Raw genomic sequence first — 25,860 nt, forward strand, 5'->3', positions numbered from 1 at the left:
ATTTTATCAAAAATTTCAGGTGGAGAATTTAGACAGTTTCAAAAGAGAACAGAGTTTAGAAATAAAATATCTACAAAGAAGAAATAACATTTATAGATACTCATATCAACAATGATTTATACATAAAACATTATTAAACTTCCTTTTATTTGCTAAAGAATAAAAATTTAAAGGTTTAGAGTTAGAATTAGCTCTGCCAACAAAATACTTTGAAAACATCTTAAGTATTCCTCATATAACAAAACCATACCATAAGTCTCTCACAGATATAATTTCTTCTGCTCAAAATACAAAAATTTCTGTAATATAAATAAAACTGTTTTTAAAAAACCGATAGTGATATCAAAAAAAGGTAAGACACTACATTTCTATTATCAAAATCTGTTATTTAGAATTTTCTTTAAAAAAATACATGTTAAATATATGTAATAGACAATAGATATACAATAATAGATAATAAACGATGCTTAAGCGTTCCATATAATAAGCAAAAAAATAAAAATAAAAATTAGTTCTCTTACCGGCCCAATTTTGTTTATTAAACCAACAAATAACCAAAGAATTGTACAATTTCTGTAAATGTGATATGTATTACATATAGATGAAATCGAGCCGGTAAGAATTTTATAACATTTTTTTCTTTTTTTGCTATTATATGGAACAAACATTGTTTATTGTCTATTACTGTATATCTATTGTCTATTGCATACATTTAACATTTTTTTAAACAAAATTCTACATTAATAACAGATTTTGATAATAGAAATGTAGTGTCTTACCTCTTTTGGTATCAGTATCATTTTGTTAAAAACAGTTTTATTTAAATAACAGATATTTTTGTTTTTTGAGCAGAAGAAATGATATCTGTGAAACTCTTACCATATGGTTTATAATTTCATTGTAATTTTTTTGGATATCACTGCATTTTATTACATTATTCTTTTATTTTTTTTATGAATTACTGATTGTTGTCTTATGGATTTATTATTAAACTTTATTGCCTTTCTAGAACAAAGAAATATACATTTTTTTAATTTCTCAGCCAATTATTTTTGTAGTTATATCATTCACTTCATACCAAATTTTTCTTTTTTAATAAAACTAGTATAATGACATTCATGAATCGAAAATCTATGAAGTAATTAATATTGCACTTATTACTTTGTAAGTGTAACCCTCGATTTTTATCATATTCGTGGTGGGCACACTTCTTATATTATTATTAAATCAACTTTTTTTTATTTCTCTATCAATTAGTTCAAATAGTTGTAATTGTAAAATAATAATTTTACCAACTGAATTTATTTCTGTTTTATGCAACAAATCTATGTTGCCACATTTACAACACTTTCCTACTGTTTGTTTTTTTTTTTGTTTTATTAGCAGCTATAATCTCTTGTAAACTAATACTTTAATTTTTTTTAATGGGAATTAAAAAAATTGTTTCATTTTCAGTACTTTCATTTACAAAATTAACTATTAAGAGAATTTACTATTAAAACAAGCTATAGTATATTTTATTTTAGACTTTATTTCAAATACATTATCAAGTTTTTGTACACTGCCCAGTACTATCAAGTACTGCTACCTGGCAGTGCGATTTGTAAAGTCACCTTTTTGAGGAAAAAGTGATATATCAGAGTCCCGCGGTTCAACAAAGAGGAAAAACGTTATCTAACAAAATTAAATGTATTTAATGAAAGTATTCTTTATTACAAATCTAACTGAAATGAAATATAATGTTTTCTTGCTTATTATTATTTTTTTTTCCCATTTTCATTTCACTTTTAGGTTAGGTTATATTTAGAACTATAAACATAGTTCATTGACTTCATCGTGCCGTCCAGTTCTGTGGATTCTTACTGCTTACTGGCAAAGTTCTAATGAACTTTGTGATAAACAGAGCGTAACATTCAGACATGAACCTGGCTGACCGATATGTTAATTCAAATGCAGTGAAAGTTCTGGGGCAAGACAAGAATAAACCCTGATCAAAGGGAGTTGTACGGTATAATGATCTCCTTCTGTCTCCCTTTAATGCTTTATTTCTTCTTCCATCGATAGGTTCCATGGGAATCGCCACCCACCAATTAGGGTCCTTTTGTTACATCTAATTCATCCAGAGACAATGTTTCTTTATTATTAGGGCTTAATAAATTGGTGATAGACTGTCTGTTTAATCCCCTATCCAAAGGTTGCATGAAAAACCAGAATAGTGATAGATACGTATCAGGTAAACTTGGCCTCCCCCCATGTAAAACATAAATCTGGTCTACGTATATTTTTAATATACATATGTACTTGTCAATAAAGCACCACCCTGCACATAAGTAGAAGTATATGCTTTTAACTTTAAAAAGAATTGACTACCAACCCCAAAATACTTGGTGCAGCACAATTATTTAGCAGCAACTGAACTTTTTCTGGCAACTGATGGCAGCACTGAGAGGTCAAAGAACCTTCGGACCAACTACTAAATGTCCACAGAAAACATAATTCAAAAAACTTTATCAATGAGATTTCAGACCTACAGCTAATACAGAATACACTAACCGAAGAAATGTTAAAACAGAACTTATTTAAAATTACATACAGAGATTTTTCTGTTAGTTTACAATAAAACATAGCACATATTAAATAAATAATTAGAAGAAATCCATACACACACATAGATTTAAAACAATACTTTAAAATGTTATTAAACAATAAAAAACTGAAATGTGTAAAAATAAGAAAAACTAAAATAACTCCTTGCAAACACCACTTGGCTGACTGTTGTAACAATTTTTTTTTTACACAATACTTACAGTTGCTAAGTCTGGAACAAAATCCTGAAAAAATATGCAACTGCTGGAATAAAGAATTCAATATAATTTAATGAATTACCTTTTTTTATAAATTTCTTAACCTCCAGTATGCAATAATAGCTTAAATATCAATATTATGTATTACTTAATATATAAACTACATTATAATAAATGTTATTGAGCCAACTAATTAATTTAAAAAAACTTCGGCCAATTTAACTACAATTATACCAATAGAAGTACAAAGATTATTGCCAGTAAAAAAAATAATTCTTCCTAGTTGAAGATCTGAAACTCCGAATTAAGAAGAAAAAGAGGTGGTGGAGCTTGAAACAGTTAAGTCATAAAAGTTTATGTATACTTAGATTTGCTTATTTTTATCTGTGAACTTACTGTTTTACCGGTGGTTTCTTAAACTTAAGCTATAAAAATTTGACATACTGCCACTGTCAGTAATTTTGTTTAATTATCTTCCGAATCTTAATTTTTTAAGTATTTTTTACAGAATGTAATACAATTTAAAAAAATTTAATATCTAATGAGAGATTTACAGATAAAATTATTAATAAAAACTTATATATTTACAGAGGAAAATATTATTCTACATTTTGTTAGGATTGAATATAATGCTCAATTTATTTTATGTCAGTCTCTATCTATTATAAGTCTTATAACTTATTATAACTTAGTCTGTTTAACAGTGCCAAATAAATTTACCAATGCGTTAACATGCTTTAATTGCAGTGGAAGAATGATAAAAATGAACATCAAAATTCATAATGAATTTATTACTAGGTTTTCAGATACACCTTTATCAACTTGATAACAGAATCAGAAAATAAATTTTCAACATTGCTGACTTGCTGCAACCTGGGTGTCCAAAAGAAATTCATAAACACAATTAATAGCTCATTGTTTTATAAATACTAGTAGGTCGGGCTCACTTTGTTTGCTCAACCTTCTAGCCAGGGAGCATCCCACAAGCTGAGTTGGCTTGGGGATGCCGTCTTCTTCAATTAGTCTTGTGTGTGTTCGTGTGAGGTTGTGTTAGTTGCAAGTCCAGCTGCTGATATTGGCGCAGAGTGGATCACATGATGCACCAGCTGGATGCACACAAACAACTCTCTCCCGCTACATAAAAAATCCTTTTTTTATTGCTAAATATTAACTAATAATCCCTTTCTTTTATTAATAAAATAAAATTAATAAATATTAAGTAGATAAAAATACAAATATGAAATATAAATCTGTAAATTAATTAACAACGAGCTGCTTCTAGCGGGAGAGTCGCCATGTGTAGCCGCCCGGCGCACCACCACTAGTCCGCTCTGTGTCAATAACAGCTAAAATAAAAATGTGAGCACACATGACAAACAAACATACAAACCCACACACCATCCTTTTTATGAAACTCTATGCAAATCAAATTAGCATAGAGAATATCTGTTGAATTTATATATCCCAAAAGAGGATACAAAAGAAAGAATGCAACCAAAGATATGAAATTCTAGTTTATGGCCCACTTACTTCACAAACTGCACAATGGTTTTGATATGCATTAAAGTTCTGGGAGTGGTTTATGCTCCATAATGAAGCAGATCCAGATTTCTATGAGTTAGTAGGATGGTCACAAAAGCTTATTTTAAATTTAACTTTACATACTTCTAAGTTTCAGATTTGTAGAGGAATTTCAATTTTTTTAATAACTCTTAATTGAGCTCCCTAAATAAAAACACGTAAAAAACGGAAAAAAAACAATGTTCCCATGATTATAATTACTAAATTCATTCACTGGTACCAGCTCACTTTGGTATTGAATTTCAAATTTTTTTATGAAATGTTTTATGCAGAGTATATAATAGAAAAATTTATTGGCCACCATGCTCATATGAATTTGACAGAAAATAAACCATTTAAAGTCAAGCATGTATAAAATATTTCTAAGTTATTGGTACATACTGAAAATAATGGTGAACATCTGAAACAATTTATTATAATTTAATTCATTTTAATCCATAATAATAAAATATAAATAAACATGAATAAAAATAATAAAAAATTAAATTATAAATGTTTTATTACTATGCACGCTTCTTTTTTTCAATATGCAACAGGATCTTACTTTTACCCTTCTTCACTATTTTATAACAAATCTAAATTATAGGTTCTTACTCGAAAATGTTATTTATCTCTGCTGACCATTGCACAAATAAAAAAAAATGCACATGCCACCTACAGTGTTTATAAATCAACTCAAATAAAGTAGTCAGATAATATCTTTAGAAAGAGCTTTATATTAAGAACACCTGGTAGTACTATATTGTATTTTCATCAAACCTTTTAACTTAGGACTACAAAAAACATCACTAATGAAGGAGTAGGAGTAAGTATGTTAAAAAGAAATAAAAAATTGTTATTTAAAAAGCATTCAGCGTAGAAGTTACTCCATTTAGTTCTGGAACTTCAGGTTTTAGTAAGGAACTAAAGGATTATGAAGTTTTACAGTGTCAAAAAATAAACATATATCAGTTGAAGAAAAATCTCACTTATCTGTTAATTAAAAACAGTGAGAAATTTGGTGAAATCTGCAAGGAATTGTCTTAGCTCATATTCTGCAATTCCCATAATTTGGAAAACTGTGAAAGAATGGAAGGAAGAGAAGTTAAAAGAATAAAAGACTTGAAGCAGAACTGAAATTAACAGTTAAAAATAAAACAGTCAATCAACAATTACAAGTTCATGATAAAGGTTATTTATCATCTGTAATCACAATCAACCTCAAATAGCAAGAGCACAATTTGTATTTTAAAGCCATTATTAAATACAAACAAATAATTTTAACAATACAACTCAATCAATTAAAGATATAAATGAAATCAAGATAGCCATTTCCCCCCTTAAAACAAACATTTCAAAACCATTTAATTCCTTCAATAACAAACATTTAAAATGTAAAAATATTAATTGATAATAAATGGTAAAATACTGCCCAATTAAGATAATGAATGGAGAAAAACAAGATTACACAAACAACTTGAACTTTTGTATTTTTTTACATTCTACTGCCTTGCTGCATAGTTATAAACCAGTTTTACTTGTCCAGTTAACAACATACTGCTGAAGAGATCAATGATACCTTATGTAATACTAACTGATCAGGCTGTTATACAGACTTGAATACAGATACACAAGGATTCACGTAAGAGAGAAAAAAATTCAAGATCAAGTAGGTCAAACGTTTTATAATCCAAGCATACTGATTAAACCAAACTCCGTTTTTACATAATATATAAATTCTATAGGTATTTTCAACATAGAAAAACATTTGAATTTATGATCTATGGAAATATTTTTCAATGACAATAAAAAGGTTTATATAATGTACATATTTAATAAACAACAGCAGTTACATAAACACATAAGAGTTCATGATTGATAACCGTTTTAATTTTTTTTTATTCATTTTCAAACTTAATGAATTTTTTTTTCTATATAAAACTTACTCAACAAATATAATAAATTGTTAAATACTGTTAAAAAAACAAATATCTGTATAATGAATTTATAAGCTGTTAAAAAATAATAAACATAAAATAGTTATACAATTACAGGGCAAATAATTTAAAAAAGGAGCTTCAAATAGTAAACGAATTGCAATCAATAGTAATAGTAACAAGAGCATATTATATTAAGATATCTTTCAACATTTTTCATATCAGTATCATTTTCACAATTAGAGCTCCAAAAAATATTATTAACCTACTTCTAATTTTAATCATCCTACTTAGAAATCGACATAATAAACAACCATTCCAATAATCTGAATTTTTTTAAATGCAATGGATGAACGTAAAACTCTTAAATCAAATTCTAAATTTTTATGTTCTTAATGAAAATTTTATTCTATCTTTGTGACATTATCAAACTTAACCATATATATTACGTCTGACAATGGAATTGTTCTTCACATAATAGCATTGTTAATGGTTTAATTAATTAACATACTATAATATTTAAAAGGAACAACATATATAAAATTTATAAGTATAATATAAGCAAACACTGATTTTGGTATAAATTCAAATTTTTTACGCAAAAATCTATCACTTTATTCTCATTAAAAATGAGATATTTCATAATAATTTAGGAAATTATAATATTTATAATTACAGTAGGATATAATTGTTGTTACTATTTTAAAATCTTAAATAAATTTTACACTTTTCTTAAAACCAGCTTTATAAAGATATATTAAATGAGAAAATATATTTATTAAAAATAAAGCAGGTTAACAAACAAAAATGCAATCAAAGTTGAGGGTAGCATTGAATAAACAGAAAACAACTCATAAAATAATAAACCTGTATAGAATCATCTAATGGGTCATCAGCAGATTAAATCAATTTTATGAATAAGTTTACATAAATAGATTTCGGCATACTCCAGTTAAAAAGATAATAATACGAAAGTAGTTATATAAAACATGCATAACAATTCACGATTGACAAATATCCTAAACTATTTATTATTTTGCTATCCTTATTTTCTTATGCTCTTGCAAGCTCATTTACAGTTTACACTACTTCAGACGTCAATGTTCAATAACTTTTTAAAAAGATATTTATTATTTAAAAGAATATTTAGAATTAACATTCTCTCTCAGACATGTTCTAGTTGCTAATCACTTAGCTCAAAATTATATTTCCTAGAGATTTTAATAACTTTTTTTTTGGTTTATTTACTGATAATCTAACAATGTTTATTAACTCCAAAGATAAAAATAGTGTTTCTCTGATAGTTGTTTATTGAAATTTATACAAAGAAAAAAGAAAGCACCAAATAATAATATAAGTGAAATTTTAAAGCTCAGCTTGAGTCAGATTTACACTCAAAACCACAAAATTTACTCTCATAATTGGCATTCACAGAAATTCAATATGGTATTAATTTTATTTATATTGGGAAAAACTAGCCGAAAAATCAAAACAGTTTTCAGAATTATGTTTAATATGAAATTATTTATTTATTTCAATAGATAAAATGTATGTTTAAAGTATGTTTCCTCATAGAATATTCTTTATAAATTATGAAGAGATAATGTTGAAGTAAATAAAACAGTAATACAGTTTCATCATTAATTCCAAAGTAAATATTTTGGTAACAGAAATAACTTATTTTTTTGTGCAAGCTCATTCGGCTCTTCAACATGGGATTTGAAGAAAGATATTATTTATTTTAAACTATTTATTTTCATTGAACAGTTTTCAATATAACCTCATTATATAAAGCATAATGACTGCTTGATTCACAAAAAAAACATGTAGTTAAATTAATGATAAGAACAACAATAGCAATAAATTAATAATATAACATGAGAAAGGATAACAACTTTTAAGATGCTTGTTTACAATAACTCAAGTTAATGGTCATTACCACATTCCTAGTATAAACAAGACAAGAAAACAGTCAAACCTCTCTAATTCGAATCTCAAGGAACCAATTTTTTTTTTATTTAGGGAGTTTTCTATCTACAGAGATAAAATAATGAACTCAAAAATTATACAAAAAATTTCATATTTTAATAAAAATTTATATTTACCTACAATAATGTACTACAGCACCAAATTACATTAGAAAAAAAAATACAGTGCAATACCTAAATTATTTCTGGAAAAAAGTCTAATCTTTTTTTGTTTTCTTCTGGCAGATTTGAAAATCAACTAACTGCATTTTCAATCTTCACTAATGCACTAAATACAAAATCTTCTACTTCCCTTGAATTTTTTTAAGAATGTTTGAAGGTTATTTATTGTCCATTTCGTGTCTTTTGCTTTAATTGTAAATTTTACTACTTTCGTGATGTCTTTTTCATCGGAATCCTCATCAATGGTTGAATGTGACACAGACGCGATATCATCGGTTGGATTGGCACTAACTGCAATATATGCGAAAAAGTTAAATGAAATTTCATCCATACTAATGTTAAAGTCTTTACAAATTACACTCCAATCTTCTCCTGAAATTGAAAAAGGGCCAACAAATTCATCTTGATTTTTCCCGATGAAAATCCACAAGTTTTGAAGCAATTAACAATTGTTTCTGGTCAGCCATTCCTCCATGCTTCATCAGCGAAACATATAGCCTGTAACATAGTTATACGTTTTCCTGCCATCTTCAATACCTGCTATAATTTCACGCACAACTACTTTTCTGTAGAGTTTTAAATTTTTTTATAATTCTTTGATCAAGGGTAGGAGTTTTGACGTTGTGTTGACAGACAGAAATTTTACTATAATTTCTTCAATGGTGCAATATCATTATGCGCAGTACAGTTATCGATAAAAAACAAAATGTTTCACCACATTTTTGTCTAGATTAATTAACTGTTCTGAAAATAATTCAGCCGTCATCCATGCTTTTTTGTTTGCAGCGTAAATAACTGGAAGACACTGTATGTTCTTGAAACACCTAGGTTTGGTGCAGATTTTCCAATAAACAAAAAGTTTAAGTTTTACGGTACCCGTCATGTTAGCGATAAGTAACAAAGTAATACTCTCTTTACTATTCTTTCCACCGTGGCATTTTTCATTTTTAAAAGCAAAAGTACGATCTGGAAGACATTTATAAAATAGTCCGGTTTCATCAACATTAAAAACATTTTGTGGTTCATAGTCTTAACAAAGCGATTAATTGTTGTTTCACTAACATTCGTATTTGCATACGTTTCACTAACACAAGCACTTCACCGCTAACTTTATAGAACACAATACAGTGTCTTTTTTGGAATTTTTCTAACCATCCGTTGCTCGCTTTAAAATTTTTTATGCCCCAACGCCTCTGCAAACATCTGTGCTTTTTTTCTGATGTTTGGACCCCTAAACTGACAGTATTATATCTCTACATTGTTTGAACCATTTTATCACGCATTCATCAATATCGGCGAATGCTACCTCTTTTCTTCTTTTGAAGAAGAGAAAATCATATTTTCATTTTTTTTTAAAGTGTCGGAAGTGCTTGAAGGAATTTCAAATTCGTGAGTAATGTATTTCTTTTTTGTAACGTTTTTTTACCTCTTTTATAATCTTTATTTTATACAGATAGATAATGCTTTGTTTCTGCTGTAAGCTCATTATAAAACGCAGCTATTAAAAATGTACAGTAGACCTACATATCAAAATTTAAACAAAAAGGAGTGAGAAGGCACAAAAATGTACGTAATCGAATCGTACATTTTAAACTGAAATAAAACTTTAATCCCAAGAGGAAAACTAGTGCAGTGTGTATATGTTAATTGTAAAACACAATTAGTAAAGACAATTTAACTACGCAAAATCAAAATGCATACTGTAGTAAAATCTGACTTATGTTATGCATTGCCTGCTATAAGGAATAAGACTGGATATTACACAACATACAGTGGCACTGTCCACATAGTTAGACTACTCTGACGATGGAAATAAATAAATCGGAAGTTGATTAACATTAGGCATACAGTACCAGATAAAAAATTCAGAGTCCACACTAACGATCACCATACACTATTAAACTGAATTTATTGCTATCTAGTGTATGCTTCTTTGGAAATCGTGTACAGTATGCAAATTGTTTATTGAAAGCGTTTAAAAAAACCTTTTCATCAAAGAAATAATATATATATATATATATATATAAAACGTCCTTGAAATTTTCAAATAAAGGAGGTGATTTTAATTCAATTTAAAGAGGATTTTTTTCAAGGGGACAAAGTAAATATTCGATTTAGGGAGTTATTCATATTAAGGAGGTTTGATTCAGGAAGGTTTGACTGTATTATAATTTATTATTAAATTATAACACTTCCTTTTACAAAAACAGTATCAATACACTTAGAGTTTTAACAATAGCATAAATATGTCCTTAATACGTTTCAAATGATTTCAAAATTTACATGTTATACATTTACACAGATATTATAATTTTAAACAACTATTGTTTCTACTTATCAACATGGAAGATAAGAATTTTTTATTAATTAATTTTGCAATATTATTTATTTATATTTAACAAGAAAGATAACAATTTTTATTTATTAATTAATTTTCCAGTTTATCATCTGCTCTGATCATAACTTATCAACATTTTTCTTTGAGGTTGTGAACAGTCCACAGACTAGCACAACTACCCACACCCTACACATTCCAAGGTTCCTACAAAACCTTTCTGTTCCTGTAACATCTATTAATTTTAAAAACCAAAAATCAGCAAATATGGAAATTAACGCTTTTTACTCAAAAGAAAATCATAAAAGAAAACGGCAAGAAATTTGAGTAATTCTACAAACTTTTCTTTCTCTCTTTAAACTATTTTCACAGATTTCACACAAGATGAAATGATTTATGTTTAGATGATTTAAGATGTTAATTACTTTAATAATAAATCGCTGATAATCAGAATTATAGTTAAAATTCAACAATTTTACAGTACAAACTTTCTAAATTTTTCTAAGAGAAGAGAACTTACCAAGATAAAATTAATAGTTATGTTATAAAAGAATCTAATATATCATTAAGCTATTTGTAACAGAAAAGAAAGGCACAGAAGACTCGCCCCAATAACTGACATGTCTAACTGCTGCAGTGGGAAGAATTTTGATAAAACAAAATACATAAATACAAATAATGGTGGGAGGAGGAGAAAGAGATAGATATTAGCAAGATTGTTCTAAGAGCTGAACATTCATACGTGAAAATTTGAAAACACAATTCACAAAATCAAAAACACTAGAGTCCCATACACAGTATTTTAAGGGATAGGAATCCACTGTATGAAAATATATCCAGGTATGTACAAATTTCAATCAACAGACTTAATAAATTTTGTATTGTAAATTTTGCAATTAACAATGTGAAATTACCCCACTTTCATGATTATAGTACAATATACATACAATAGCACACCACAGATGATGTCTGCATGGTAATGGCATTTTAATAAAATGCTTCATAAAAAAATTTGTCAAAATTTTGTAACCTTCATGTAAATTTTAGGCTTTATAAAAAATAAAAGTGAAAATAGTACATTAAATGGAAAAACAGCAAATGGAAAATCTGAAGACACACATGTTAAAATTAATATAGAATATTAATGAGTACGCAAGAAATTTTCTAAGAAAGTAATTATTTTCTGAGAAGAAAAGATTAGAAGCTTTTTAAATGTGGTGCTACAGGAGAATGTTAAAAATCAGATGGGTGGATAAAGTGACAAATGAAGAGATATTGCGGCAAATAGATGAAGAAAGAAGCATTTGGAAAAATATAGTTAAAAGAAGGGACAGACTTATAGGCCACATACTAAGGCATCCTGGAATAGTCGCTTTAATATTGGAAGGACAGGTAGAAGGAAAAAATTGTGTAGGCAGGCCACGTTTGGAGTATGTAAAACAAATTGTTAGGGATGTAGGATGTAGAGGGTATACTGAAATGAAACAACTAGCACTAGATAGGGAATCTTGGAGAGCTGCATCAAACCAGTCAAATGACTAAAGACAAAAAAAAAGAGAGTTCAAATCGTTGTGCTGAATTCTTTTTACGCTACTTTGGAATAAATGAAGGGATGCAGAACGCAAACATTATTTTTCTTTAAAAATCGTCAGGATTCCGCGGTTTAATCGTAATATATAAATAATTCTATTGATTAAATAACAAAGATAATAGATTCGCACCTACTAATACTTATTATAATTTTAACGATAAAATCAAACGTTTTCATATTTTATTTAAAAATTCAATATCCCAACGCTTAAAAATTATTATTATTTTTACTTAAAAATTAAATATCTAATATTTTACTTCAAAATCTAATATAATTTGTTACAACACCCGCAAATAAAATTCTATTTGTCACGTTTTACTATTAATCGCTTTCAAAAAGATTTGAAAGCGTAGAGAAAATTATTTTCTCTATACTATTTCTAAAACTGCAGATTGTATATAATTTGCATATTCAACTTTACATTTATATTCATAGCATTCATATTATGCTATCCTTTAAATATAATAAATTAAAAAACATAAAATAAATGAAAAGGTAAAACACCTTATTCATTTAGATTCACAACAGTTTGTTTGCACAATTATTTAATAAACTATTTATTACACTGTAACATTCTTGTAACACAACTTTAAAATAAATTCAATTCTTATCTTGCAGTACTTGTCAAAAAGAGATTAATCTGTAAGGTGAAATTATACTATACAGATGATCATTATTGGCTTCACTAAAAGAAATTAGATAATTGATCACCAATGAAATGTCACTGACTGCTCACGTTTATAGATGTCATTTTAAACATCAAATAAACAAAAAATTTGATAATTGTATAAATTTAATCAGTATAGTTTTCTATATAATGAACTAATCAAATTTCTACTAATTACATAAAATGAAGTAAGGTGATCCTACCTTATTATTAAAAATGTTTTTACAACTGAAGATTATTAATAGATACTAAAAATACCTAGAAAAAAAACCTGTCATGTAAAAAACTTTCACATGTTTGGTACAGACACATGTATATACACCATACACATGTATGGTAGATATTTGATTCATTCAATTTAAACAATAGTTAATAGTCAACATGTATATATTGTTCAATGGTAGTACACACGTAAGGAAAATGAAAACATCCAATTACTAACAACTAAAGGGACTCAACATTAATTAATAATAGTATTTAAATTTATTCTCATGAAGTCTGATTACAATTTATTTATCCTTGTTATGCAAAATAGCTATCACTAAGTTTGTATTTTTTTCCGTTTTGACATACTTTTCCAAAATATCTCTCCTTGTACATTATGTACATTCTAAAAAATTTCTGTACATATGAGTACAAAATGTACATAAAGAGGATGCCATTAAATAAATAAATTATCATTAAAATTGTGAATAACAGCATATAGATCCAGGGTAAAAATTTTAATTGTTCATATGCCCCAAATTTGCTAAAGAAATTAAATGCTGCCAAAGCCGTGAAAGTTACAGATTAAAATAAACTGTAAGTAAACACCTTAAGAATTTGTATAAATATAATGGGATTTAATGACTAATCTGATCACACAATGAATAATATAAATACATATTTATAATGTAAATATAATTTATACACAATAATTTTATTGTATAATGTATAATACTCCCACACACAGTCCTATTGATTATGAATTTAGTTTTTCATCAAACCACATGCACAAAAGATTTTTCACAGGACAAAATGTTTTAATAACATTTTCAGTAAATAATAGTTAAAATTTACAGCAATAGAAGAAAACTCTTGTTTTTTCTTCTATTATTTCCTAATAAAAATATAAGTAGTATTGTAATTCATATTTTACTAATATTACCATATTATATTAATAGTTTTCAGCAATTAATATACAATTTTTTAAATCATTAAAAACCACAAAAAGACGTTAACACAATCTACATGAACCACATCTTTAAAATTGTAAATAGAATGTGATTATATTTTTTATTTGTATGAAAAACATTAATATCGATGTTAGTATTTATGCATGCATGCCAGTGTATTCTTCTCATTTTCATATAAATATTTTTATGACATACATCATCATTAGTGTTTTTCTTACGGTATAAAAATTACAATTATTTTACAACCCAGATATTAAATTCAGGGTTTTTTATATTGATTTTCGGCCATAGCCTAATTTATTACTATCATTCTAATATTGACCTTTACAGTTTTCTGAGGAATACATTAATTATGATCATTATAGTATGACTGTATTTCATTAACAAACAGTATACAAACACATGCAACCAGGTAAAATAAATACACCAATATATAAAAATAATTAAATCTTGCCACATAAATATGTAATTTACTTAGAAGTAACAACAACTTTTTATGGTTAACTATAACTAATAGTTAATAATGTATGCCACCACACAACAATTAGATTACAGTAAAATAACAAAAAAAGAACCACTAAAGTCCAACAATTAAATAAAAATGAAATCGTAAAGAGAGAAAAGAAAGATAATGAACACTGTTATTAAGCGTTAAAAGGAAAAAATAAATAATGAAAGGAAATATTATAATAACAAAGAATCAAGAGAAAAAATTCCCAGGAAGATGACCTAGAAGATTATAATTCAAAAATAAAAGAGACATCACAAAGCAAAGCACACCCACCCACACGAAGTTTCAGAATTATATTCCTAATAAAAATATAAATTGAAAATGTAGTCATAACACAAATCCTTGACAAAAATTAATCCTGTAAAATTCTTACAATTTATTTTTTTGTAAGGTACCACACATAAATGAAATAAAAAAGAAAAGGCCATTAAAAAACCCCTCTTTGTGCCATCATCCAATGTAACAAATACCAGCAATTGGTAGAAACAACATTGTCTGAAATGTCATGATTAAAAATATTGTAGCCTGGCTCCATCAAGCACAAATTTTCTTAACTAATATTTACACTGCATTCTTATAACTCCAACCTGTAAAATTTCCTACTTACATAAATACTAGTGGGAACTGTGAAACTTACAAAATCTCCAATCAAAATATAATTTACATTTAAACAATTAATAATCAAGTCTAATGAACAGCACTGTTCCAATCAATGTGCCAATAACAAGTACTTAATGCTCATCCACGGTTTTTAAGTTCAATTTAGAAAAAGTTCAATTCTTTATCATACAGTCCAGTCTTGGGTCAAAACTAACATTAATAATCAAAAACATAAATGAAGATTTAAACATATTGCGTTTAAGCTTATAATCAATTTAGGCAATTCATTTCAATATAGTGTCCTGGAAAAAATCAAGAATACAGAATTTCTTAACCAAAGAAAGTAAAATTAATACTAAAAAAAATTCTAAAATTCTGTTGTGAACTTGATTTAACAACGTTCACCAAGAAAATGAATTAAAATAATGTGATAGCATATTTAAACATCAAAGATGAACCAAGTAACAACCAATAATAAAGAAATCATTTATTAATAAAGATTAAAAAAAAAAAAAAAAAAAAGAATGAAAACAGAAAAAAGGAGACCCAACATAGTTAAACTCGAGTGACAAAAAGTATTCTGCTGTAAGGCCAACTGTAAAAGGAACCTAAAATCAAAATTTTGCTATATTAGATTCTCATAACAGTTATAAAAAGTTAAGGTAAATAAAATGAAGATATTTCTTTCTTTAAAAATGGAAAATAAAAATAAATCTGATTAATCTGTAATAACTAATAGTAATATCAAAGAAGAGTGTACAATAAAATATATAATATTCTTAAATTATCCACTTATTGCAAAAAAAATTTGTTTACACTGTGTGAAGGATAAGTTTATTAGTGTTTATAAAGCTTTTTCAATGTGTCAAATCTTTTTGCACATTTTTTAACAATAAAATCTCTTTTTTTCTTCTATAAACGTTATGTGAAAAATTTACAGGAAACATGTCTGAATGTTGATGCTTTAATTAATTTGTAATAATTTCTAGCGCAAAAATAAGTTCCTATCAAAAAATTAATTTACTTTTGTTGATTATAATTTTTGGTACTTTTTTTATCCCTATTTGAATGTACTATTTTAAAATATTGTACTTTCAATTGGTGTAGGAGACTGGCACACTAAGAAGGTTTTGAAATAAATATTTCACAAGGATAAAAATATTAATAAAACAGAACGAAGAGCCATCTTTAATCTGATTACTGAAATCTGATTTTTTTTATCACATTAAAATTTAGGAATAAAATAATACTAATGTTGAAAAAGGTAACACAAATAACTTTCATTTAATATTTTCTTATTTCAACTATTATTACAGTTCACATAAACATCTATTTACAAATTTTAAAAGTAATGACTTTACATTTTAACAGTGATTTACAATTATTTTTACAGTATATTTACAGTATTTTTTTATATATTGTTATTTTTTTTTTGAGTTAATAAAAAGAAATTTACTACCAAATGTAGTTCAGGGTAACAACATCAAATTATATTTTCATAAGACTGCCCATATAACCATCTTAAAAGATAAAAAATTATACATCTTTTGTAACTCAGAATGCATAGTATTATTTCTACAACTAAATAATCTTTCTATTCTACATTTACAACAGAATCTTTATATAAAAGTGATTATTCATGTTCATCTGAAATTGGGTGAATGTGGTCAATCCTTATTACATTGTTCCATTGTGTTAGGTATGCAGTCATAATTTACAAATCCCTGAACGCATTTTGGCTTGCATCTTTTAATATGCTGTTTGCTAATGATTATAACTGGAATTTAAACTACTTGAAATAAATGTCAGATTGTAGAATAAACATATTTCAACAGTTTTCTATTTTATAATAACCAATAAAAAAACTACTCAATCAAATTTCAATGATCAAGTTCACCTTATTTGGTTTTTAAGCTTGCTCTTTTAGGCAATATTGTTTTTTTGTTTTTAATATTTTTAATAAGAGGAAACTACAACTGAATTACAAAATAAAATTTCATTTTATTTTACTTTATAAATTAATTCACCATATAAGCTTGTATGTGGGAATATGAAAATGGAATTTTGTAGCGTATAAAAATGCCATGCCTGACCAGGATTTGAACTCGCAACCCTTGGAGGAAAAGTTGAAGATGCAACCAGTCCACCATGGAGATCAACAATATATATTTGATAAGTATATATCATTTTTATTGGATATTTTTCATGAATAAAGTTTTCTTATCAAAAAGTCCTCCTCTATGAATCATGGGACCTTGCTGTTGGTGAGGGGGCTTGAGTACTCAGTGATACAGAGTAGCTGGACCGAAGGTGCAAACATATCGAAGAGGTATCTGTTGAGAGCCAGACTAAGGAATGATTCCTGAAAGAGGGCAGCAGCTCTTTCAGTAGTTGTTAGGGGCATGAGTCAGGATGACTTAAACGGCAATATCAACATCACTCAGTCCTCTGAGTACTGCGCAGCTAAAAGCAATGGAAAACTACAGCTGCTTTTTTTCCAAGAAAATGTGGCTCTCTGTATTTTTATATAGCAATAAAGGAGGCGCCTTCCTTGGTCTCCAGGTGGGGACTACTAAGGAGGGGGTCACCAGAAAATTAAAAAATAACACTCTACGAGTCGGAGCGTGGAATGTTAGAAGTTTAAAAAAGGTTGGTAGGCTGGAAAATTTAAAAAGAGAAATGGATAGGATAAATGTGGATGTAGTAGGAATTAGTAAGGTTCAGTGGGAAGAGGAAGGCGACTTTTGGTCAGGTGATTTTAGAATAATAAACTCAGCTTCAAATAATGGGCAGGCAGGAGTAGGTTTCATAATGAACAAGAAGATAGGGAAGAGAGTAGAATATTTCAAAACGCATAGCAATAGAATCATTGTAATAAGGATAAAATTAAAACCTAAACCGACAACGATTGTTAACGTCTATATGCCTACAAGCACCCATGATGATGATGAGGTAGAGTGTGTATACGAAGAGATTGATGAAGCAATTAAACACGTAAAAGGAGATGAAAATTTAATAATAGTTGGAGATTGGAATGCAAGCATTGGAAAGGGCAAGGAAGGAAATATAGTAGGTGAATACGGGCTGGGCAAAAGGAATGAAAGAGGGGACAGACTTATAAGAGTTTTGCACAAAGTATAATTTAGTAATTGCCAACACCCAATTTAAAAATCATAATAGAAGAATTTACACTTGGAAAAAGCCAGGCGATACTGCAAGGTATCAGATAGATTATATCATGGTTAAGCAAAGATTTAGGAATCAACTCGTTGACTGCAAAACTTACCCTGGAGCAGACATTGATAGCGACCATAATTTGGTGATAATAAAATGTAGATTGGGATTTAAAAACCTGAAGAAAAGGTGTCAGATGAATCGGTGGAATTTAGAGAAGCTTGAGGAAGAGGAGGTAAAGAAGATTTTAGAGGAGGACATCGCAAGAGGTCTGAGTAAAAAAGATAAGGTAGAAAATGTAGAAGAAGAATGGGAGAATGTTAAAAAGGAAATTATTAAATCAGCAGAAGCAAACTTAGGCGGAACAAAGAGAACTGGTAGAAACCCTTGGGTTTCAGACGATATATTGCAGCTGATGGATGAACGTAGAAAATATAAGAATGCTAGTGATGAAGAAAGTAAAAGGAACTACGGACAATTAAGAAATGCTATAAACAGGAAGTGCAAACTAGCGAAAGAAGAGTGGATTAAAGAAAAATGTTCAGAAGTGGAAAGAGAAATGAACATTGGTAAAATAGACGGAGCATACAGGAAAGTTAAGGTAAATTTTGGGGTACATAAATTAAAATCTAATAATGTGTTAAACGAAGATGGTACACCAATATGTAATACGAAAGGTAAAGTCAATAGATGGGTGGAATATATTGAAGAGTTATACAGAGGAAATGAATTAGAAAATGGTGTTATAGAGGAAGAAGAGGAAGTTGAGGAGGATGAAATGGGAGAAACAATACTGAGATCTGAATTTAAGAGAGCATTAAAAGATTTAAATGGCAGAACGGCTCCTGGAATAGATGGAGAACATAAGAAAAAAGCCGTAATAAGAAAGGGAGTCTGACAAGGATATTCCCTATCCCCGTTACTTTTTAATCTTTAAATGGAACTAGCCGTTAATGATGTTAAAGAACAATTTAGATTCGGAGTAACAGTACAAGGTGAAAAGATAAAGATGCTACGATTTGCTGATGATATAGTAATTCTAGCCGAGAGTAAAAAGGATTTAGAAGAAACAATGAATAACATAGATGAAGTCCTACGCAAGAACTATCACATGAAAATAAACAAATACAAAACAAAAGTAATGAAATGTATTAGAAATAACAAAGATGGACCAATAGATTTAAATATTTTTAAAATATTTTATAATTCATATTTTTTTAACTGTATCTCTGAGGAAAAGTTACAGCACAAAAAATTTTTAATTATGTCTGTTCTCTGTTTTGTAAATTAAAAATTTTATCAAGAAATGACAGTTTATAGTACATTATCTTAGTTTTTTAATTGCATAATATATTTTTTAAAATGCAACATTTAAAGATTACTTTTCATAGCTTACAACACTAATCTGTTATTTATATTGCTGGGTGGTTTTCATGCTTTTTACTGGACAGCGGAATTTATTATCAAATATACAGTTATCAAACATTTCATTTTATACTAATTTTAGGACGTTGTCAATTTTACTCCACATATCTGAAATGGTGCATTTATCTAAGAGATCCAAGCAAAACAACTTTTTTCATGCACTGAAATTAATTAATATATAATAATAAATGGATGTCTTAAAAACACATTAACAAGTCAGAACTGTAAAGATGAATATTTTGAAGGATAGATTAGAACAATTTTATTTGGGACAAACAAGTAAAACAAATTGTCTAACATTCTATTTGGTGATGCTAGCTTACAATAGAACAATCAGCCAGAGGATGGAAAAATGCAGTTACTATGATTCCAGTGAACATTAAATCAAATAAGAGAGCAGCCTAAATCAACAAAGTGAATTTAAATTTATGATACATTAACTCTTATGTTTTATAAAATTATTCAATAAGGATCAGTAATATTTAGTTACAGATACAGATAAAGTAATAATCAAAATCACTATTAAAAATATTTCATACATGTATATAGTATTCTACCAATTTATTTGCAGAAATATACTTTTTAGTTTTAATTATGTAGATTAAAAATAAACTTCAATTAATAACTACAGCTCTATTATTTAATTGTTAATAAAACAAAGTCTAATTTAACAATCACACAAATAGAATGCATAAATAAAAGTTTTGATTAACAAATTTATTATTGAAAATGATGTGTCAACTGTATTGATGAAATTAACTGTCATAATCATAAAAGTTTCAGACAAACAACCATTCTCAAAAACAATGGCATCTCACACAAGCCTTAGGAAGAAAAATGAGAAGTAATTCCCAATGGGTTTTTCACCGATCTGAATTTAATACAGAAAAATCACCATACCAAGCTCATAAAAATTCACGATATTAAGCCTTACTTATAAGGCTGAACTGCAATAGCGTACTTTAGTCAACCTTCTGAAGATTTTAATTAATTTAAAAAAAAAAAAACTGAAAATTAAGCTTTTATTCTAACTCCTGGAGTATACTACATTGTTCATTATGGAGAAACAATAGATTTTTAACAACAATATTAATTAATCTATACTTTTTTTTTATTAATCTATTCATGTCAGGTACAAACAAATTCTTAATCAAATTTCAGTATGTGGAAAACGCCAACCCTTCTGAAGAAAGGCATAGATGATATTAATCCACGCCAAATTAGGCATTTATGTGTATGTAGGTGGTTAACAAGACTGGTATAATAGACCCTGTGTAAAGGATTCCTACCAATTAAGAAGAAAGTAGTAGAAAATATAATAATGGCAGGAGTTCAGAAAAGGGCTAAAATAAACTCTTCTAGTAAAGGTAATAGGTCTGTTTAAAAATCATCTTTTAACACAAAATCATCTGTTTAATACTGCTTATTAACACACAATAAACTGTATTGTCACACTAATAGCAGTTAATACACTGCAGTTAATAAACTGCTTATTAACACACAAACTGTGAGAAGAATTACTGGACCAGGGTAGGAATTTCATGGGAACATGTGAAGGTAGACGATTATTCTCACGCTTCGAGTTGGGACAGGTCTGGGAGGTAAAGAAGGTAGGAGTAAAAATTCTGCGGGGAAGACCAGTTGAGATCAGTTCTGCAAATAAGTCTAAGCAAGACGTTATGACATCAGTCTGTGAGATGCAGTCAGCAAGAGTATTCTGTGAGAAGGTCAGTGAAATTCAAAGTGAACTAAGTCTGTGCGATTAAGGTGACATCACAAGTAATTCCAGAACACGAAAACAAGAAATGATTTGGTGAGTTACTGTAAGACTATAAGCAAAAGAAATAATGTACTAAATTTCATTCATAGACTGCTATTTAAGAACAGCAAAGCTATTTGCAGTGAAATAACTCTATACTAGTCTTATCTACTACTACTGTTGTTAACTCACCACTGGTGGTTAAAACCGTTAAGACTAGCTGGTCATGCTAATGTCTTTTGTCAATGGGACTGAATTCGGTTGTCATTATTTATCTACCTATGAATAAATCCTGATGATTACTTTAAATTTAGTTTTGTATGTAATCATTGTGGTTTATTATTATAACTATTGTCATTACTATTGATTTGTCTTATTTTACTTATGTTCTTTAACTAATAAATTGTAATTATATAAACATTTTTAATTGTCAACCTCTCAATATCCTGATCGAGTCACGAACATGCAACAGGATGTTTAAAATTCATTAAGCACCGAGATCAAAGTAACATAGAACAAACATTAGAAAAATTGCCAATATAATCAATATATATATGTATATCTTACTGGGAATTTTTTAAAACTTACAACTCGGTAAAAAAAGTAAATTAAGAAACACATTATGGTACTACAGTAACAAAATTCAATTTTTCTCTCCTTTCGATAACATTTTGTCAGTAAAGAAAATAAAACCTATAACAGCAACCAATTGCATCCCATTTTCCTGGACATCACAGACATAAACATTCCTATTTAATAAAAAAAAAAAAAAAAAAAAAAAAAAAAAAAAAAAAAACTGTACCCTGAATTTCCACTCATTGTTTTTCATGATGACTTTAGAAGTACTTCCTGGCACCCCATCTTTACCCTGTTTTTGCACATAATATATACAAAGTTTCAGATATTAGCAAAGAAAAAAAAACACAAAATCTATTTAAAAACATAAAAATAAAATATTTTGAATAGGAATTCAACAAATAATAATCTTTAAACAAATTGTAAGCACAACAAGATCTACCACTTTGGATTGGAAATACAATTCTGTATATATAAAAATGTCTATAAATACTTTTAAAAAATACTGAATTTCTGCAGAATATCAATTAAATTAAGTATTTACATTTTATACATGAATTAGAAACTATGGAATAGTCCAATAGGAGGTAACTAAAACATGAATGTTTATTGTGTACACTAAATGAACTCATTTGCATTTTTTCTGATTGTTCATTATTATTAAACATTTACTTCACCATAAAATCTAGCCTTGTGCATGGGATTACACTGTGAAATATTTGTTACTTGTAAAAATGCCAACCCTGAATGGGATTCAAGAACTCATTCTGGATTTGAATCCCCATTTTTATTTTGAAATAGAAAACCCATACAAGTTTTGTGATAATTTGATTTTTCAGCAGGAGAAAGTTCTTGAATAGATACTGAAATCATGAAGTGCATACACCCATCACTGCTCAGAAACAGTGTGCACACCAAATGCATATTCTCACACGCAATGTCTTATAAATGCAATTACAAATTTCATAAATATAATATTAATAATAAGATAAAAAATTAAACAGTATTATTAACTGACAATCAAACATAATTATAATGTTATATTAATCTTCATTACAAGGGCTTGTCTTCACATGGGGGTATTGTAGAAAATCAGGTAAGTCAAGGCCAGTAGCTAATTTTTGTCTGGCTAACCAGCGTGAGTTCATACATAATACTGATTTTGGTTTACTATGAACTTAGCAAATCTCTACTGTAATTACCAGTTCATATTATTTGGCTGAATATTTACAAAAGCCATTAAAATATTATAATAAAGTCTAAATATGGTATGATCAATAATTAAATTATTAAAAAGTATAGCATAAAAACATGTGATAATAAAATAAAATAACAGTTTTTAAAAACAACTTGAGCACAGCAGTAAGTGTGTTTATTATTATTAGCATTAATGAGCACCAGTAAAAAAAAAAAACAAAAAAAAACTTAAGTATCCACAATTACAAGTTGAAAGACAATTTTCATAAAACTTTATACGAACTAGTCACTATAAGGCTTTAGAATCAAAAATCAACTTTACTTTCCCTTTCTACCATATGCTACCATTTTTAATCATCCTATTAAAAATCTTTACCTTTCAGTGAAACTTAAAATTTTATGGATAAAAAGAGTGTCAAAACTAACACACTAATGTGATGGTTGAAAAAAATTTGCAGTATACAACTTTGTGGAAATTGTAAATAAGTTTCACTTTTCACAATTTTATATATATATATATATATATAAATAAAGTTATAGTAAAAATAGTTTATCAGTTATTAAAAAAAGAATTTTATAATCAAATAAATATTTTAATAACCAAACTAATATCAATTACGTTGTTAATGTTTATTATAAACTAATATTTTATAAAGATAAATTTTGGAAATATTATTTATACGTAAACAGCAATAACAAACACTGATAAAAATATCTCGAACAATAAAAATTACATGCAGATGACGATGTACCAAAATACATGACATCATTTTGATTTTTTTTTAAAAAGGAGAACGTCATTCAATAATAATTATTAAAAAAAACATGATAACCTCTTAAAAATACAACAGCTCTCTAAAAAAATTAATAAAAGTAAAACAATACATTTTAAACAACAAGAAGATAAAACACATGTTTATGAACAAAACCAAACATGTACCTTGTAGGTTATAGATACTTCTTTGTTTATTAAATTGCTATCAACATCCTGAATAGCAAAATAAGCGATTATAAAAAATTATCATAAATTTAAACCTTTGGTAGACCAGCTGATGATGCATTTTCAATTGAAAAAAATCAACTGCTAAAATACTGATCATTTAGCAATCTGATGAAATGTTCAATCAACAATATAATAAACTACCAGTTATTATTTATTTATTTACCAGTTATTTAATTTTTTAAATAAAATTTAATTATATACACACCATGCACAGCCTTGGAATATATTCATAAAAATATAATAAAATATTTTACTACAATTGAACAAATAATAAAACTCAAAATTTATTCACTTCAATCACTTCTTTTTTTCTGTTTAGCCTCCGGGAATTACCGTCCAAGGATGTTATGTATGAGTGTAAATGAAGTGTAGAGTCTTGTACAGTCTCAGTTTGACCATTTGAAAAAACTAACCTTCGGTTCAAATCCTCACTAAAATTAAAAAATTTATGAGAGATTCTCCTCCCCCCAATAGTAAATAACAATATAACTGTTTAATGGATTGCATTTGCTTGAACCAATACTGTTTCAGGATATTGAAGCATCATATAATTTTAATATGATTTACAATATGTTTTATCCACAATAAAAACTTGCACTCTATATGACAGAAAAATTTCTAATACAACTTTAAATATCAATGAAATCTTTTTTAAGTATGAATATGACGTTTAACCCCTGCCCCTTATATTTACAGAATAAAATAGTTTCATAGATTTATATAAAAAATGTAAAACCGCAAAATGTGATGTTGGAAATACCAGAGAATTTGGTAGACTTACTTTTAACTCTTATTCATAAAAGTATTTTACACTTTTTGGTACTTTTGGATAATAATCATTTGGCTGCAATTATATAATCTTATTCAAGGAGATAAACTCTCATATCAAATAAGACTATTCTCAATCTGGACAGTACATGAATCCAAAAACAAAACTGTCAAAAAAAAAATTAAAAAATAATGTTTTTAAATATTTTATTTAAAAAGAATATTAACATAAAAACCAGTTTCATTAAGCAATGATATTTGAGGTGATATATTTAAGTATGGGAATAGCTTTATACTGCATATGCAAGAGGTACTTGTAGGCAGAAAGAAACGAAGTTCTACATAGTTAAAAAAAAAAGTGCATTATGGTGGGTTTTTAATTTTTGTCCGCCATATTAAGCCAAACTTAAGGTTTTTTAAATAGGAAGGTGGACGGACATTGGACACATGAATTCGATTTAAAATTTTATTAGAAAAACAATGGTGAAACCTGATTTTCTGTTAATACCTTCATTATCAAGCTATAAGCATTCAATGTTGCAATGATGGAAAGAGCATGTTAACAATAAAACGAGGTAAAACATGCTGCATGAACAATTTTATTACAATTTACATTCTTAATCCAGAC

General features: G+C 27.6%; 1 protein-coding gene across 6 annotated transcripts in view; it reads right to left on the minus strand.

Annotated features, from left to right (window-relative positions):
* Nucleotides 1-25,860, minus strand: part of Prps (phosphoribosyl pyrophosphate synthetase) — a 55,716-nt gene that overhangs the window by 17,169 nt on the left and 12,687 nt on the right. For 2 of the 6 annotated variants that reach the window (XM_075372830.1, XM_075372829.1), the window contains exon 4: nt 2,808-2,831. The exons of 2 other annotated variants lie outside the window; for them this stretch is intronic. In XM_075372830.1, the coding sequence (XP_075228945.1) occupies nt 2,808-2,831 (24 nt within the window). Of the gene's footprint in view, nt 1-2,807; nt 2,832-22,490; nt 22,557-25,860 lie in introns of all 6 variants that reach the window. 2 more of the 6 variants (XM_075372828.1, XM_075372833.1) reach the window with 1 other exon arrangement.

This window comes from Lycorma delicatula, chromosome 8 (assembly GCF_047948215.1).
Source record: "Lycorma delicatula isolate Av1 chromosome 8, ASM4794821v1, whole genome shotgun sequence".
In the NCBI taxonomy this organism is placed as follows: domain Eukaryota; kingdom Metazoa; phylum Arthropoda; class Insecta; order Hemiptera; family Fulgoridae; genus Lycorma; species Lycorma delicatula.